General features: G+C 44.2%; 1 protein-coding gene across 1 annotated transcript in view; it reads left to right on the plus strand.

The window, feature by feature from the left end:
* The window catches only part of URAD (ureidoimidazoline (2-oxo-4-hydroxy-4-carboxy-5-) decarboxylase), a 34,580-nt gene extending 18,795 nt beyond the window's left edge, over positions 1-15,785 (plus strand). The window contains exon 2 of the mRNA XM_040422611.1: positions 15,264-15,785. Coding sequence (XP_040278545.1) covers positions 15,264-15,619 — 356 coding nt within the window. The 3' untranslated portion in view covers positions 15,620-15,785. The remainder of the gene's footprint in view (positions 1-15,263) is intronic.
* Positions 15,786-16,053: the final 268 nt, after the last annotated feature.

Below are 16,053 nucleotides of genomic sequence, written 5' to 3' on the forward strand. Positions count from 1 at the left end.
AAGAACTAGCCCGTAATTTTTCTCTTCCCTAACAGCTGGTGAGGCTCCCAGCGCATGCACAGTGTCGGCCGGTGTCCAGCTGAGAACATCCATCCGATTACTGCGCCTGCGCACTAGCCCGTAACCGCTGGTGAGGCTCCCGGCGCATGCGCAGTGTGTCGGCCGGTGTCCAGCTAATACTGCTGTGAAATTTCCCTACCCTATCGTTGTGCGCCTGCGCGACGCGCCACACCTCCGGCACACCTCCTCACGTCATGTCTGATGAAATATAACGGAACACCGGCGCCCGTATATTGCAGACCCGTTGTTTGCGGCCCGCAATACGAACCACGGGCAGCAACGGCCGCGAGCATGAGGCCTTATTCTGTGGGACACACAGGGGTTAAAGCGGCTGTCTCACTTCAGCAGGTGGCATATATCATGTAGAAAAAGTTAATACAAGGCACTTACTAATGTATTGTGATTGTCCATATTGCCTCCTTTGTCACATTATACACAGCTTGTTTCCATGGTTATGACCACCCTGTAATTCAGCATCTGTGGTCGTGCTTGCACACTATAGGAAAAATCTCCGGCCTCTCTGGTGGGAGTGCATATAGTCCAACACTTTTTTTCTGTAGTGTGCAAGCACGACCACCGCTGCTGGATTGCAGGTTGGTCGTGACCATGGAAACAAGCTGTACAAAATGTGAATATGTTTATTTTAGTTTACTGCAATTTATTCTGATACATGCATAATCAATTATATTTGAAATGTAGAGTATGTGTTCCCACCTCACGTGATATGAAGTAATATTACATGTGAAAAATAAAATTTTCTGTATGTTATATTGAAATTTCTTTGAAAATTCTAATAAAAAATTATTTTGTTCAAAATGTGATGGAAAAATGAATCCAGACAGCAAAGGAAGCAATATGGACAATACATTAGTAAGTGCCTTGTATTACCTTTCTCTACATGATAAATGCCACTTGCTGAAGTGAAACAACCCCTGTAATCATAGGAATTATTATTTATTATTTCTCGTTCATTATTCGTTTTTCCCAGATATGCAAATCCACCAAACATGGCGGGCTTGCTGCACTTGGAGGGTTAAATCACTTGCTCTGAGTAGACAGGTTTCTTGCTAACAAATAACCAGTGATTAACCTTTGTGCATTAAGCAATAAACACCCTAATGCCGTCTGCAGTTTTGTGTCACTGTGTTCCTTTGAACTAAAGGCTGCGGCTCTGATGTCACTGCTGAGCTCTCCTCCACGTCCCTGCTGCTGGGGGCTCTCATCTAAAGGATATCTACTACAGTCATAATGATGTATTAACGCATCACTCCGCCCAAACCTGAAAATTCATGTGTGAATGCTGACAACCCCAATATCCTATTCTCTACCGTGCTACGTTTACAAAGGTCCCTATACGGAGCTGTATGTTGGGGTCCCTGAAGTTGGGACATATGGAGCTGTATGTTGGGGTCCCTGAAGTTGGGACATATGGAGCTGTATGTTGGGGTCCCTGAAATTGTGATATATAGAGCTATATTTTGGGGTGCCAGAAGCTGGGATATATGGAACTGTATGTTGGGGTCCCTAAAGCTGGGATATATAGAGCTGTATGTTGGGGTCCCTGAAGCTAGGATATATGGAGCTGTATGTTGGGGTCCCTGAAGCCGAGATATATACAGCCATGTGTTAGGGTCCCTGAAGCTGGGATACATGTAGCTGTATGTTGGGGTCCTGACGCTGTAGAGCAGTTTTAGCTGTCCCTGTGCCATTACTTTCCCCCCCGCTCTGCCAGGTCTTTGAATACAATCTTTTATTTATCCCATTCAGGACTTTGTGTTTTGGGCATATACGCAGAGCGAAATTTCATCTGTTATTCTTATGGTCCTTACACACATGCATTTTTACCAGTTTAAGAAAATGCCAAAATAGGCTCTGGTGTTTTTTTTGGGGTTTTTTTTTGTTACATGCAGTGATTTTTTTTACATGTGTGTTTTCTTCATGGCTGGTTTCCTCAATAGAAAGAGTGTTGGCGGCAAAATGCCTGAAAAATGTCTAGAGCTGCAGCATGCTGCATTTTTGAAAAGAAACCAGAATTAAAAAATACTCCGCCTAATGAATAAAACTCAAGGAGCTTTCATATTTCCCATAGAGCTTCAGCTAACATCTGGAGCTGAAAAAAACGTGTCAAAAACTGCTGATAAAAAGTGCAGAAAAACACCCCTAAAACATGTGAAACCAGCCTAAAGGTTATGTTTTTTATTTCTTAGTTTACCCCCATTTTTATCTTTTTTTTTTCCTTTTCCTTTTGTGGGACACATATGTGTTTGCCATTATTTAACAATAGGGCTGATATCATTTAACTTTGTAGGGAACAATGGTCAGAACAGGGAAACAATTTGCTTAATCAATAATTTTTACTGCAAAAATGTGCAAAATAAATAAATACAGTATGTACGTGATTCTGTCTACTGTGTAGTTGACGGAACCATGTAAATGGTAGCCGAGTGGATGGAGCTTTCCAGTGTAAAGATTCAGGCATAGAAGCAGCAAATGGGTGGGATGCTGGGGGTTTTGGATGGTAGACCCCCCACCACTTTGATATTGAAGATTTATCCTGAGGACAAATCATCAGTATCTAAGTACATGATGTAATATGTAGTAAGATTGGGAAAATCTGGGGAACAAAGGATCAGGTGTGGGATTTCAACACTGGAATCAAGTTGAACATGCTTGGCAGAGATTGAGGTTCGCTGAATGAGCTTTTACAGCTAATCTAATGCAGGGTTGGCCAACCTGAGGCTCTCTAGCTGTTGCAATACTACAACTCCCAGCATGCCCAGACTGCCTACAGCTATCAGCCAAAAGCAGGGTATGGTGAGAGTTGTAGGTTGGCCATCCCTGATCTAGTGGATATGGGCATTTGTGTTCTATGGCACAAAGCTGCATTACATGTGGACCACTGCAATAACTTCCAATATATGAAATCTCCTCAAACCCCCACCCTGAGGAGCAGCACCCTTACCTGAAAGGCCCAGCATTCTTTTCCTTACTGTGAAAAATGTTATATAAAGATGTTTGGAATTGTCGATTTTGCAGGGATTTTCCCCCTTAAAGGGGTTTTCCGGGTTTCATCTTTTCAGCTGCAGATCCACCGACTCCTCTTCTGTCATCCATAATGGCCATACCACTTCTTAGACTACCTGATGTATATTTTGCATTTTGTAGCCCAAAACACGTGAGCAGTGCTGGTCAGTCCAAGAGCAGGACTGGACAAGCAGTAAGTGCCTTGGACTACTGAGGTACCACATAGTCTGAGAATCCATGCGGCCATCTTGGATGAAAGAAGAGGAGCTCAAGAATTGATGGATCTACAGCTGAAAGGATGAAAAGGAGGGCAACAGGTAAGTGTTCTTTTCGTTCCCCAGGTAATGTGAATTTTTTTACCAAACAGAAGGGTCACTTTAAGGATTTTTGGGCTCTAAACAGAAGGAATAACCTAGAAAAAAATCAATTTAACACATGAATTATATTAAAATATCACTTATATACTTTATACACATGAATGCTTCAAGAAGTGGATACCAGAAACATGTATTGGTGGAAAGTCGGGCCAATCGTTTGTTGATTCTCCACACAGTTCATATTGGTATAAATTATGGATATACATTTTAACTACTAAATATGGTTTTTCCATACCTGAATTTGACATTAAAAATTATACCTCGTGAAAGAGCTGTTTTACAGTGACCATCAAAGAGCCTCCCTTACTGTCTGGAAATGTATGGCCAGACATATTGGTGACAGTAAAGAACCTGGACCTGCTACAATTATAGGATTGACAGGGATCTATGCGATGGAACCACACCAGTCACAAGAGTGCGGGTCTTGGGCACCCCTTCATTCTTAATGGGACTGCTGGAGATAGATATGTGGTGTATGTGACTATCTCCAGCAGTCCCTTAGAGATGTATGGAGAGGCAGCACCACTGCTCGAGAGGAAAAAGGATCTCAGTGGTTGGGGTCTACAATCAGTCACTTATCCCATATCTTGTGGATAGGGACTAAATTTGAATCTCAAGAAGGCAGCCCCTTTAATTGCTACAGAATATGTTGGTGCTATATAAGAAACATAATATAATAAAAATAGGACATTTTAATCCTTACATTCTCCCCAGTTGGTCAACAGAAAGGTCACTTTTTCCCTTCTTATCAGTGGCCAACTCCTTCTAATCCCTTGTCATGGAGCAGATAGATAAATATTAGGTTTGAACCCATTTTCCACCCAGGAGACCTTGACAAACTGACCTGGCTCTAGGTCAACGTCTGTTTCACAAAACTTTTTTTTTTTGCCCTCACCATTCAGTCACTCCATCAATTGCAGGAAGGTGTTGCCAGCAAGCTGAATAACACAAATTAGGGATGCACAAAGGCAAAGACCTTCTTTCCAAAGAATCAGTCACAGATTAGGAAGAGGAGGAGCAGGGAAGAGGGTCAAGAATAAAGAGAAAGTACCTTGCCACACAAAAGAGGAGGAGAATTGGAGAGGATGAAAGGGAAGAAAAGCAAAGATAACATCCTGTAGGAGAGGCCACACTCCATATTCATGTCCTCCTCACCGTACAGGCCAGTCCAGAATGTCGTCCCTATGTCCTCCTTGCTACATCTGCTGGATCACCCAAAAATTTCAATTAGAAAATTTCCAAATCATCCAAGATCTATATTTTTTTTTTTGCGTAACCAAATCATGATCAACCACATGGTATATACACATATTATGTCTTTGTAAATCAGCTGTCTAGATTTTGTAAACTGGTAGTAGCTAATATTTTTGGAGGCTTATTATAGAAAATCCAATGAATGGATAAACCAATCATTTAGACGTTTCAAAAAGTTACATTGGTGGTGGAAGCTGTGGAAAGAAACCCTACAGATGTCAAAGGATGATAGCATTAGGAAAGCTCTGATCGGTTCTTCACTTGTTGGTTTCTATCAGAACCTCAGCTTGGCTTCCTTTCAACAGGGACAAAGGGGTTCAGTTTACTGACCACCTAGCCGTGTACCATAGACAAAGAAAACTGGCTATGTTCCTAGTTTCTGTAATCCAAATATCTAAGGATCTCATTGATTTCAATAGGGTGTATGGGTGTTATAGAGGGGTGTCCCTGCTCAGGACTACCTCTAAGGACCAGATCGATGAACCACTAGAGCTCCTACTCTGGTGGACCTAGCTTGCATATGTATTACATGGTTTGATTATACATGTGAATGGCCGGCATGTGGTGGCACTTTTCTGTACTGTAGTGGTACTGGCCATATTGACTACAAATAATGTTGTCAGGAATATATAAGATATTGCTATGTAGGTAGGGACATTGCAATAGTGTGTGCAGATCAAGCAGATAGTTATCTGAATGGAATCATCTGACTGTGTGTGGTCATCCCATCTCAGGTACAGGGCTGGTTTTAGCTTTGTTAGAAAGAAATTGTCATGTACTATATGATGTCTGATTTTCATTTTTTTACATCAGTCGTGGCATAACCCCTTTAATGGGGTGTTCTCACAACTCATACTCTACTCACAGCTGGAGATTGCCAGGCGCTGTAATCAGCTATCTTTGGCAGAGGGCAGAGTTCATGCTCGACCACAAAAACGGTGGACAAGGAACCTCTGCTCTCTTGATCCTGTGCATAGGTGATAAGTTGTCATTTTGGGAATAATTAAGTGTACGGGTCAAACTGGTGTAAACTGCAAGTCAACCAGGTGCCATGTTCTGAGACGATAATAAGCTTTTCACAACAGGGCTTCATATCTGAAGTTTTGTAGCAGATCTCTACATTTTTAGGATTCATTTCTGGGGCATCTAGTCAGACACTAGAGTCCTGTCTTTGGTGTTGTGAGTCCCAGGATTTCTTCAGGCAAACCTAATAGGCAAAGTAGATTTTGGAAGAACTGGACAGCCCTTTAATGTGTATTAGATGTTCCTTACTGGGCATGTTGATTTTCAAAATGTCTGATCCTTTGTTATGAAAGGAGATGAGCCACTGCCAGTGGTGATGGGAGCACCACATTCCCCTCTTCCCTTTTACTGGCTGAACCAAGCATGTAGGTACATGAAGAGGTCTCATCCAGAAGGGAGAACGCTACCTCTTTATTGTCACCTGCTGGAGGCATGCTACCCTATAAGTCAATGGTTGACTCTATAACAGGCCTTGTAACATGACGTGGGATATAAGCCAAACCAGAATCTGACAACCATCTGCAGAAAGCTGTTTCTGGGTTTTTGTTGCTCGTCAGTACAGAGCAGAGTATTGGTTGCTCAGAAGTCTGAATAGCTGTCGGCTTAGGCTTCTTTTACACCTGCAGCCAGGTGTTCTGGCCAGCAGGTCCCACAGACGATGCACGGAATTGACCAGACAAGAAAAGCGTTGCGTCCAGATGCACGGCAGAGGGGTTGTCCCATTACAGAGACTTATTCCCCTTCCTCAGAATAGGAGACGTGTCTGATCGGAAGAGGTCTGACTGGTACCGCAAGAATGGGAGCCTTCTGTTGCCATGTTTGAATAAAGTCACGTATGGCACTGCCACTCCATGGCTCTGTTGGAGATCGCCTACTACAAGCGCTCGCCTATCTCCGGCAGTCCCGTGGAGTTGAATGGCAGCACAACCTTGTGATCACTGCTTCATTCAAATGAGGAAACAAATAGACCCCAGTTCTTATGATCATTGGTGTCCCCAGCGGTCTGACCCCTGATGATCAGACATTTATGCCCTATGCACGTTTTTTTTTTTTGTAACTGGGAAACCCCTTTAAGCGTATACTCTTATGTTTAAGTCTGAATTTCAAAGAGCAGTGACAAGGAATATAATAGGCGGCTCCAGGCACATTGCAGTCCTAGGCATCCTGTTTATCATGATCGCCCTGCAGTGACTACAACCCAAGCATGTAATAACAGAGAAACCTTCATTTCCATTTCCTTCGTACATTGCCCTTTAATTAGTTGTTTTCCAGTCGTTTATTTGTTTGTTGAGTTTTTTCTTTTTTATTGTTCAAAGATCTACAATTAGTAAATTATAAAACACTGTATATAACTTCAATGTTTGTCCACAGCAAAAATGTTGTTAGTGGTCCAAATCTACTCAATTAAAGGGGGCTTCGCCCATTATTATGAGATTGGACGACTGCATTTAAAATTGGATTGGATTTTAGTGCCATTTTCAAAGATCACACCTTCCCGGTCTTGTAGGATACAACCCTAAATCTAGGAGCTTCTTCTTCTCTAGGTTAGAAGTCATTCCTTCTGCATTTGTTCGGAAGTCAGACTTATCAGGCCGAGACCCTCTCATAGAAGGCAGACTGGAGAGGCACAGAATGTAAGCAGCCATTTTTGTGGGGTGTGCCAACTTTTGCAAACAACTATGCAGACAGAAAGAAGGAATGCAAAGAAGGCTAAGGCTGTGCAGCCATTTAACTCAATAGGGTTGCAGCACAACCTGCAAGTTCCTGCAACCCCAAAATACAGCAGTGTTGGATTTTTTGTTTTGCAATTCTGGGGTCATAGTTGTGGCAACTTGCGCATTCAGTTCAGCGTTTGCACTGCTACACAGTGATCTTTGGTCACTTAAAGCCAAGATCGCTGTGTAACCCCAGTCTTAAAGTTGTCCAGTCTTCATGCAAGTAAACAGAGATCTGAGGAGAGGTGACAGGTCCTCATGAATTACAGTGCAATGAAGTTCTGCAGTGCACTATAAGGTCATATTCAGGCACATCAGATTTATTGCAGCGATTTCTGAATAGAGTTGGCTGAAATCCACATTTTGTTGCAGAAGTTGCTTCTACACATGTACCACTTGTGAATATACCCTTGTACTTTGTGTTTTATTTCCTCACATTTTCAAAAATCTCTGCTTGCTGTTGGTGAATAGAAAAGCACTGTTTAGATTGAGCTACTAAAAAACTGATCTAAGTGCTGTTTATGCAACTAAGACTTTGCAACAATGTATCAGCGTAGGTAAATGCTGTCAGCCTGAACCAAATTACTGAGTTACTCACCTGTTACATCCCCCATTGGCCTTAGCGGCAGTGGCAGGGGATCAGTGCAGGAAGTAAACAGAGACCGCCAGGAACCACCAGAGTAGAGGCACTGGAGTCATAGGCCATTTAATAGGTCATTTTTTTTCTTTGAAGCATTCCCTGCCTTTAGAAAACTACATTCATTGAAAAAAAAAAATATAAATGTCAGATTGCTGCAAATTACATGCAGACATGTAAATGATTACTGGAGTGGTCTGATTAGACACCTGGTTTTGCCACAAGACAGCATAAAACTGCTTCCACTGCTGTCCTATAAAAATACTCTCAGAGGCTACTTTTGAACAGTGTACCTTTCGGTGAGAGATCTTTGACGGCTAGGTATGCCTCTACGATGCACTTGAAGACATGTTGCCCAGTTTAAAGACTTTGAGACTTTGGAGCGCATCATTGGACTTAGAGAAGCAGCATGGTCGTTTTGATGAATTGCCCGCCATCTAGACCGTTCTGACCTAGCTGTTAGGAGGTGTTGGGAGCAGTGGTTACATGAGGGCACGTACACATAGAAAACAGGCTCCGGATGGCACAGACAGAGCAGCAGTAGAGAGGATGTTTGATTCTCACGACAAGCTCCCACAGTTTTGTTCTCTATCATCCAGACACAGGTGGCACCTTCTTTACACACCCCTTTCTCTGCTTGGACCATTTTCAGGTGCTTAGCAAAATTAAATTTGGTGTCACGGCACCCATTATTAGTGTTGGGCGAGCATGCTCGGCCGAACACCTTTTTCACTCGCAGCCAATAAACGTGCGGGGAAGTAGTGCCACTCACTGTAATGCCGTAGCCATGTTGGTTACTGGCATTACAGTGATTGGCTGGCTGGAACGTGTCATCGGGTGCTATACCACGTGGTTCGGCTCAGACTTGGTCAGGGCGAGCTGCAGCAGAAGGGACAGATAGTGTAGGGAGAGGAATTGTGTTTTTTTTTAGGGAGTTTTGAGTGTTGAAAGGTGTTAGAGACCAAACAGTACTTTTAAGGACTATTGTTTTATCTGGCTGCAAAATAAATTAGTGCAACGTGTGCTAAATTGTGTGCAATTTTTTGACTGCTGGTGACAGCAGCGACATTACCTGCGCTACATCTCCTGTATAACGTTTGCGCATCATAAATATCTGTGACATTCAGTTTCATTTTTTCGCCGCTGGTGACAGCGACATTACCTGCGCTACATCTCCTGTATAATGTTTGCGCATCATAAATATCAGTGACATTCAGTTTAATTTATTTGCGCATACACTTAGAAAACCTGCGCTACTGTACGTGTGACATACGTGCAATCATATATACCATTTAATAGGCTCAAGGCGAGCAGTAAGGGACTGGGAAGTGGCCATGCTGCTGATGGTGCACTCAGAGGCCGTGGCCCTGGGCGCGGTGAAACTGTGCCTGCTGCCAGAGCACAAGAAACACACTCATCCACCACCCTGTCTTCCACAAAGTCCAGTCTCAAGCCCGCTTGAAGAGGGACATGAGGAGATCTTGTGCACTGATTCCCAAACTCTTGAGCATCCACAGTCAGAAAAAGATGAGGGTGGGGAACGGCAATTAATGTTTCACGAGGTGGATGATGATGAGACACAGTTGCCAATAAGTCAACCGCAATTAGTGTCTCAAGAGGTTCATGATGAGGATGAGACACAGTTTTCAATAAGTGAGGTTCTTGTTAGGTCAACAAGTCAGGAGGATGACCAGAGGGAGGAAGTGGAAAAGAAGGTGGTGGACGATAAAATCACTGACCTAACCTGGGAAGGTGGCAAGTGGAGGGAGGGATCTGCAGCACCGCAACAGGCTAGAAGAGGCAGTGGGTGGCAAAAGAGAGAAGGCGGGCCACACCAAACAGGCCCACAACTGTTCCCCGGAGCACTCCCTTGCGGCAATCTTCTTTGCCAAGGGGTAGGTGTTCCGCAGTCTGGTGCTTTTTTTGAGGAAAGTGCCAATTGTAATTTGCAACCTGTGCCGTACCAAAATGAGCAGGGGCGTGAACACTAGCAACCTCACCACCACCAGCATGATCCACCACATGGCATCAAAGCACCCTAATAGGTGGGCCGAATGCCTGGGTCAACAATCAGTGTCTGCGGGTCACACCACTGCCTCCTCTTCCCCTGTGTTACGTGCTGGCTAATCCCCTGTCCAAGATACAGGCCCGGATGCCTCCCGCCCTGCACCTGGACCTTCGCAAGCACCATCAGCTAGCACATCCACTTCTGTGTCCCAGCGCAGCGTACAGATGTTCATAACCCAGGTCTTTGAACGAAAGCGCAAATACTGACGCCAAGGATTGCGGGCTATACTTCAATCAGGATTTCCTCCACCACCTACATTAGTGGCTGCAACTCCCTCCCCCCTTCTCCTCCTCCACCTCCTCCTCCACTTCCACCTCTGAATTCTCATCTTGGAGCACCAGTCAGCAATCAGTCAGTAGCTGGAAGCAGTGTAGCACTGCAGTGGGGAAGCGGCAACAGACAGTGCTGAAACTAATTTGCTTAGGTGACAGCACACCGCCGCAGAGCTGTGGCAGGGTATAAGGGACCAGACTGAGCTGTGGCTCTCGCCACTCAACCTACAACCAGGCATGGTTGTGACTAATAATGGCCGTAACTTGGTGGCGGCTTTGGAGCTCGGCAAGCTCACACACATACCATGGCTAGCCCACGTGTTAAACTTAGTGGTTCAGCGGTTTCTCAAAACCTACCCCAATTTGCCTGAGCTACTTGTGAAGGTGCGCCGTGTGTGTGCGCTTTTCCGAAAGTCATCTACAGCTGCCGTCGGTCTGGCAACACTGCAGCAGCGCTTGCAATTGCCAGCTCACCGACTGTTATGCCATGTGAGCACGCGCTGGAACTCCATGTTCCACAAGTTGGCCAGGCTTTGTGAGCAGCAGAGGGCAGTAGTGGAATACCAGCTCCAACATGCAACACAGCTGACCTAAGGTTTTACGCAACTTTGAGAAATCAACACAGATGGTGAGCGGCGATGCCGCTATTATCAGCGTAACCATCCCACTTCTGTGTCTACTGAAACGCCCGCTGCTCACAATGAAGGCGGACGCTTTGCATGTGGAAGAGGTGGAAATGGGGGAAGAAAGTACACAGGGTGATAGCCAGACCACCCTCAGTTCATCTTCTCAGCGCAAATTGGATGATGATGAGGAGGAGGAGGAGGAGCTGGAGGAGGAGCTGGAGGAGGACAGCAAAGTCTTGTCTGTTGGGACTCTGGCACACATGGCTGACTTTATGTTATGCTGCCTTTCCCGTGACCCTCGCGTTATACGCATTTTGGCCAACACCGATTACTGGTTGTTCACCCTTCTCGACCCCCGCTACAAAGAGAACTTCTCATCTCTCATTCCTGTGGTGGTGAGGACGAGCAAAACAGTGCAATACCAGAAGGTCCTTGTGGAAAAATTGCTCCAAAACTGTCCAGCTGACAACGGCAGAGTACGTAGTTCCTTGGGCAACCGAGGAGGGGAGGCGAGGGGAACACACAGCAGTTCCAAGGGCAACACTCTCCAAGGCCTGGGACAGTTTCATGACACCCCGCCATCACCCTCACCCTGATGCCCGGCCTAGTGTCACAAGGAGGGAAACATTTCGTAAGATGGTGGAGTAGTACGTAGCAGACCGTGTCAGCATCCTCAATGATCCGTCTGTGCCTTACAACTATTGGGTGTCCAAGCTGGACACGTGGCATGAACTGGCGCTCTACGCTTTTGAGGCGCTGGCCTGCCCTGCTGCCAGCGTTTTGTCAGAGCGGGTATTTAGTGCTGCTGGGGGCAAAATAACTGATAAGCGCAGTTGACTCTTATCAAACTGAACAAGGCCTGACTTCTCTACTCCACTAGAGGAAAGCGGCTGAACATAAAGGCACTTTAAATGTGGCTTTTATGGTGTATTGAATACACTGTATTCACATGCACCCCTTCCACCACTAAAAAGGGTATATGGTTCAATCTTCCTTTTCTCGTCGTCCTCCTCCTCCATCATATCAACATGCTTATTAGGCTGCCCTCGCTCCTAATGTTTTAGAGGGTCAGTTCAGCAGCAGGCCCTCGCTCCTAATATTTTAGAGGGTCACCAACAGGCCCTCGACCATAATGTTTTAGATGGTCAGATCAGCAGCAGACCCTCACCCCTAATGTTTTAGAATGTCAGCTCAGCAGCAGACCCTCATCCCTAATGTTTTAGAAGGTCAGATCAGCAGCAGACTCTTACCCCTAATTTTTAGATGGTCAGCTCAGCAGCAGGCCCTCGCACCTAATGTTTTAGATGGTCAGCTCAGCAGCAGACCCTCACCCCTAATGTTTTAGAAGGTTAGATCATCAGCAGACCCTCACCCCTAATTTTTTAGATGGTCAGCTCAGCAGCAGACCCTCGCCCCTATTTTTTTAGATGGTCAGATCAGCAGCAGGCCCTCACCCCTAATGCTTTAGATGGTCAAATCAGCAGCAGACCCTCACCGCTAATGTTTTAGATGTTCAGCTCAGCAGCAGACCCTCAGCCCTCATTTTTTAGATGGTCAGATAAGCAGCAGGCCCTCGCCCCTAATGTTTTAGAGGGTCATCTCAGCAGCAGACCCTCCTCCCTCATTTTTTAGATGGTCAGCTCAGCAGCAGACCCTCCTCCCTAATTTTTTAGATGGTCAGCTCAGCAGCAGACCCTCACCCCTAATTTTTTAGATGGTCAGATCAGCAGCAGGCCCTTGCTCCTAATGTTTTTGAGGGTCACCAGCAGGCCATCAATCATAATTTTTCAAGGGTGTGTATGATGCCCTCCTTTATGTGTACTAAAGGGTGTATTGGAGTGACTGTTCCTTGTAATTTTTGGCAGCCCTTTCACTTAGTGTATAGGCTTTATGAGTGTAGGAGTCCCACTACCTGAACAATTGTACTACAATGTGAATGAGGCCCTCCTTTATGTGATATACAGGTTGTATCGGAGTGCCTCTTCCTTGTAATTTTTGGCAGCACTTGCACTTTATATACAAGTAAATATACAAGAAAGAATGTTTCCTAACCATTTTTCCTCTAAAATCGATTTTATCTTCGATTTGGTGTGTATTATTGTCAGTCTGTAAAAGTGGCGTACTCCTCGGACAACATCGTTCCCAGCAGCGACCTGGGAGTCCAAGATGCATCCAGACATCCTCCCCATGCTGTTCCCGAACCATTTTAGTGATTTTTCCATCAATTTCTGACCTTTTCATATGAACCAGTATGCTCGGGTTTCCCCATTGACTTCCATTGTGCTCAGGTGCTCGGTAGAGCACCCGAGCATCCCAAAGTGTTCTACTCGAGCACCAGAGCACTTTGGTGCTCGATCAACACTACCCATTATGTGTTCTGCGATTGACAGCCAGCCACCATCTCCTTCATTTGCAGTGGTGTCGTCAATTAGAAACCTGGACTGCTACAGACTGTGTAATTTATTTAATGACAAACCGAGGTACTGATTGGGACCCAACGACAATTGGTTCACGCATTTAGGCCTCGTGGTGAGCATGTCAATTCTGCCTTTGCTGTGGAGCGACACACTACTGCAACTGCTGGTATGAAGATCTACAGAGCCATCACATACGACATTTGGTCACCTATAGAAGTGATACAAGGTGCTCCAACAGCTGAATAACGCTCACCATGCCTAACTGTATGTCATTTTGTATCCAGACTAGAGGCGCCCAACAGGATACTAGAGACTCCTTTCAATTGTAAAGTTTTCCTTTCGCACTAATAGTGTAATCTCTTACATATATCATCATTACATTCTCACATAGAAAGTTTCATTCCATTCCCATAATTCCTTCTTGGTTCGTTATATTTTTTGTCAATGAGTTTAGTTATATTCTGGACAACCCATTTAGTGTCAGATTGACCAAATATGTATTTTCCTCTATTATTAGAACTTCCAGGAAAATTAAATGTAGCAATAAAAATAGGATTCCATATAGTTACATAGTAAGTAGAGATTTTTGTAACCAGAAGTTTTGTAAAATTCGATTTGGCTGCTTCGCCGAATTTTACGAAAGAATCCGCTTCGTGACAAATTACTTTGTCACGAAGCACATTTATTTGTAAGTAGTGGGTGCAATGACTTGGAGCGGCGATTGCGCAGTTCCCCATCATTGTACCCCTCAGATGCCACATTCATACATGATTGCGGCATAAAAGTGTGTAAAACGTAAAAAATAAAAAAAGCTACTTACTTACCTGATCCATTTGCTTAGCCGGCCGCCGTCATCTTGCTTGAAGGTCTGACGTGAAATGCCGTGACATCATATGTCACCGCGCAACGGATTTTGCCTGAGATCTTCAAGCAAGGTGGCAGCAGGCGGCCTCTCATGACAAAATGGTTGAGGTAAGTATTATTTCTTTATTTTTTTTTTACACTATTTCAGGTTAAATCGATTTGAGACTGCCAAGCACGAAGCACAAGGAAATTTGGCTTCACGGCAACTCGAATTTATGCTGAAATTGTGGACTTCGATTTGCTCATCTCTAATAGTAAAGATAAAAAAAAGATATATGTCCATAATGTTCAACCCTGGGAGAGGAAAGAACCTGAATGAAAGGAAGGGTAAACTTTAAAATCCTACCCTTATAGATCCAAATATAATTACATTGTAACACCAATTGGGAATGCCGAAAGTGAAAAAATAAAAGCGAGTGTGAACAAGGCAACGATGGCAGACAATGGGATATGGACAACCCCCTCCTATGCGGGGCAGTGAAAAACATAGTTACTTCAGCAAATATTTCCCAGTGTCCAACAATAGTTCCGGGGACATTTCCACCAGACAGAGCAGAATAAGAATGGAGTAGCTCCGTAGGTTCAAACACATCAAAGCCTTGAAGGGCTCAGCTTGAAAAGACTGGAAATATCCTTTAAGTTCTTATCTTGTCTCTGCTTGAGGGAAGCCATAAATTCCACAAGCTTATTGCATTATTCTCCTGGTTACCCAGTGTAGCGACCAAACGTTTTTATTGCCATTTAATCACAACCCTACCCACAAAGACCTCACTGCTAGCCCTCAAGAAAGGCCGACCTAGATACTGTGAAAAAAAGATGTAAAACTATTGATAATACAGGATATGGTCTGAATCAGAAAAGCTTAAAACATTTATGTCAATAAAAATTTTAATTTCTTCTTGTATTTTTTTTTTATTCCCAAATAGGAAAAGAAGGCATTTTAAGGTGTCATCCTGACCTGGCCGGGAGAGAATTGTCAAGTGGGACATTAACAATGGAATCTCAGGAGGAGCAGAAACAAGCTGGTCTCACATCCCTTAGTCCTGAGGAACGCAAGCGTCTGACTCTCCTGAACACGCAGTACAAGCAGAAGTTCGGGTTTCCTTTTGTGATAGCTGCGAAAATGTCAGACAAAGATAAAATAATGGAGGAGTTGACCGCTCGCCTTCAAAACGACCCTTCTGTAGAACTTCTCAAGGGCGTTGCTGAGGTTAAAAAGATTTGCCACTTGAGGGTGCAAGATATATTACGTAAAGGGTCTCCATTTCCCACCAAACTGTAACTACTGGAAAACCTTTTAGATGGGCATATCAGAAAACTTGTTAGAGAATGTGACATGATGATTACACTACATTATGTATATCACTGTAGACTCCAAGTCACGATAAACCTGTGAGAAATGTTGTTAAATGCATTCAAATAAAATTAAAATTGGCTTTTTAATCCTACATCAGAGATTTTGAGTTCTTGGCATCTCCAACATATACAGATGGGTTCTGACACTTCGTAGATCAGAAAGGACTGGCACTCACTGAGTTGTATAGCTTAATAAATGTCTTTTATTGTCACATGAGATTCGTAGATCACTGAGATCTCACCGTACGAAGGCCCATTGAGTCCCCGCTAGATACTACAAAACTGCAGATACTCCATTAGCCTCTGTTTGGTTCTTTGTACAGCTTCATAAATATGGAGATATTCTGTGGAAAGATGCTG

Source organism: Bufo bufo, chromosome 3 (genome assembly GCF_905171765.1).
Source record: "Bufo bufo chromosome 3, aBufBuf1.1, whole genome shotgun sequence".
NCBI classification, from domain to species: Eukaryota; Metazoa; Chordata; class Amphibia; order Anura; family Bufonidae; genus Bufo; species Bufo bufo.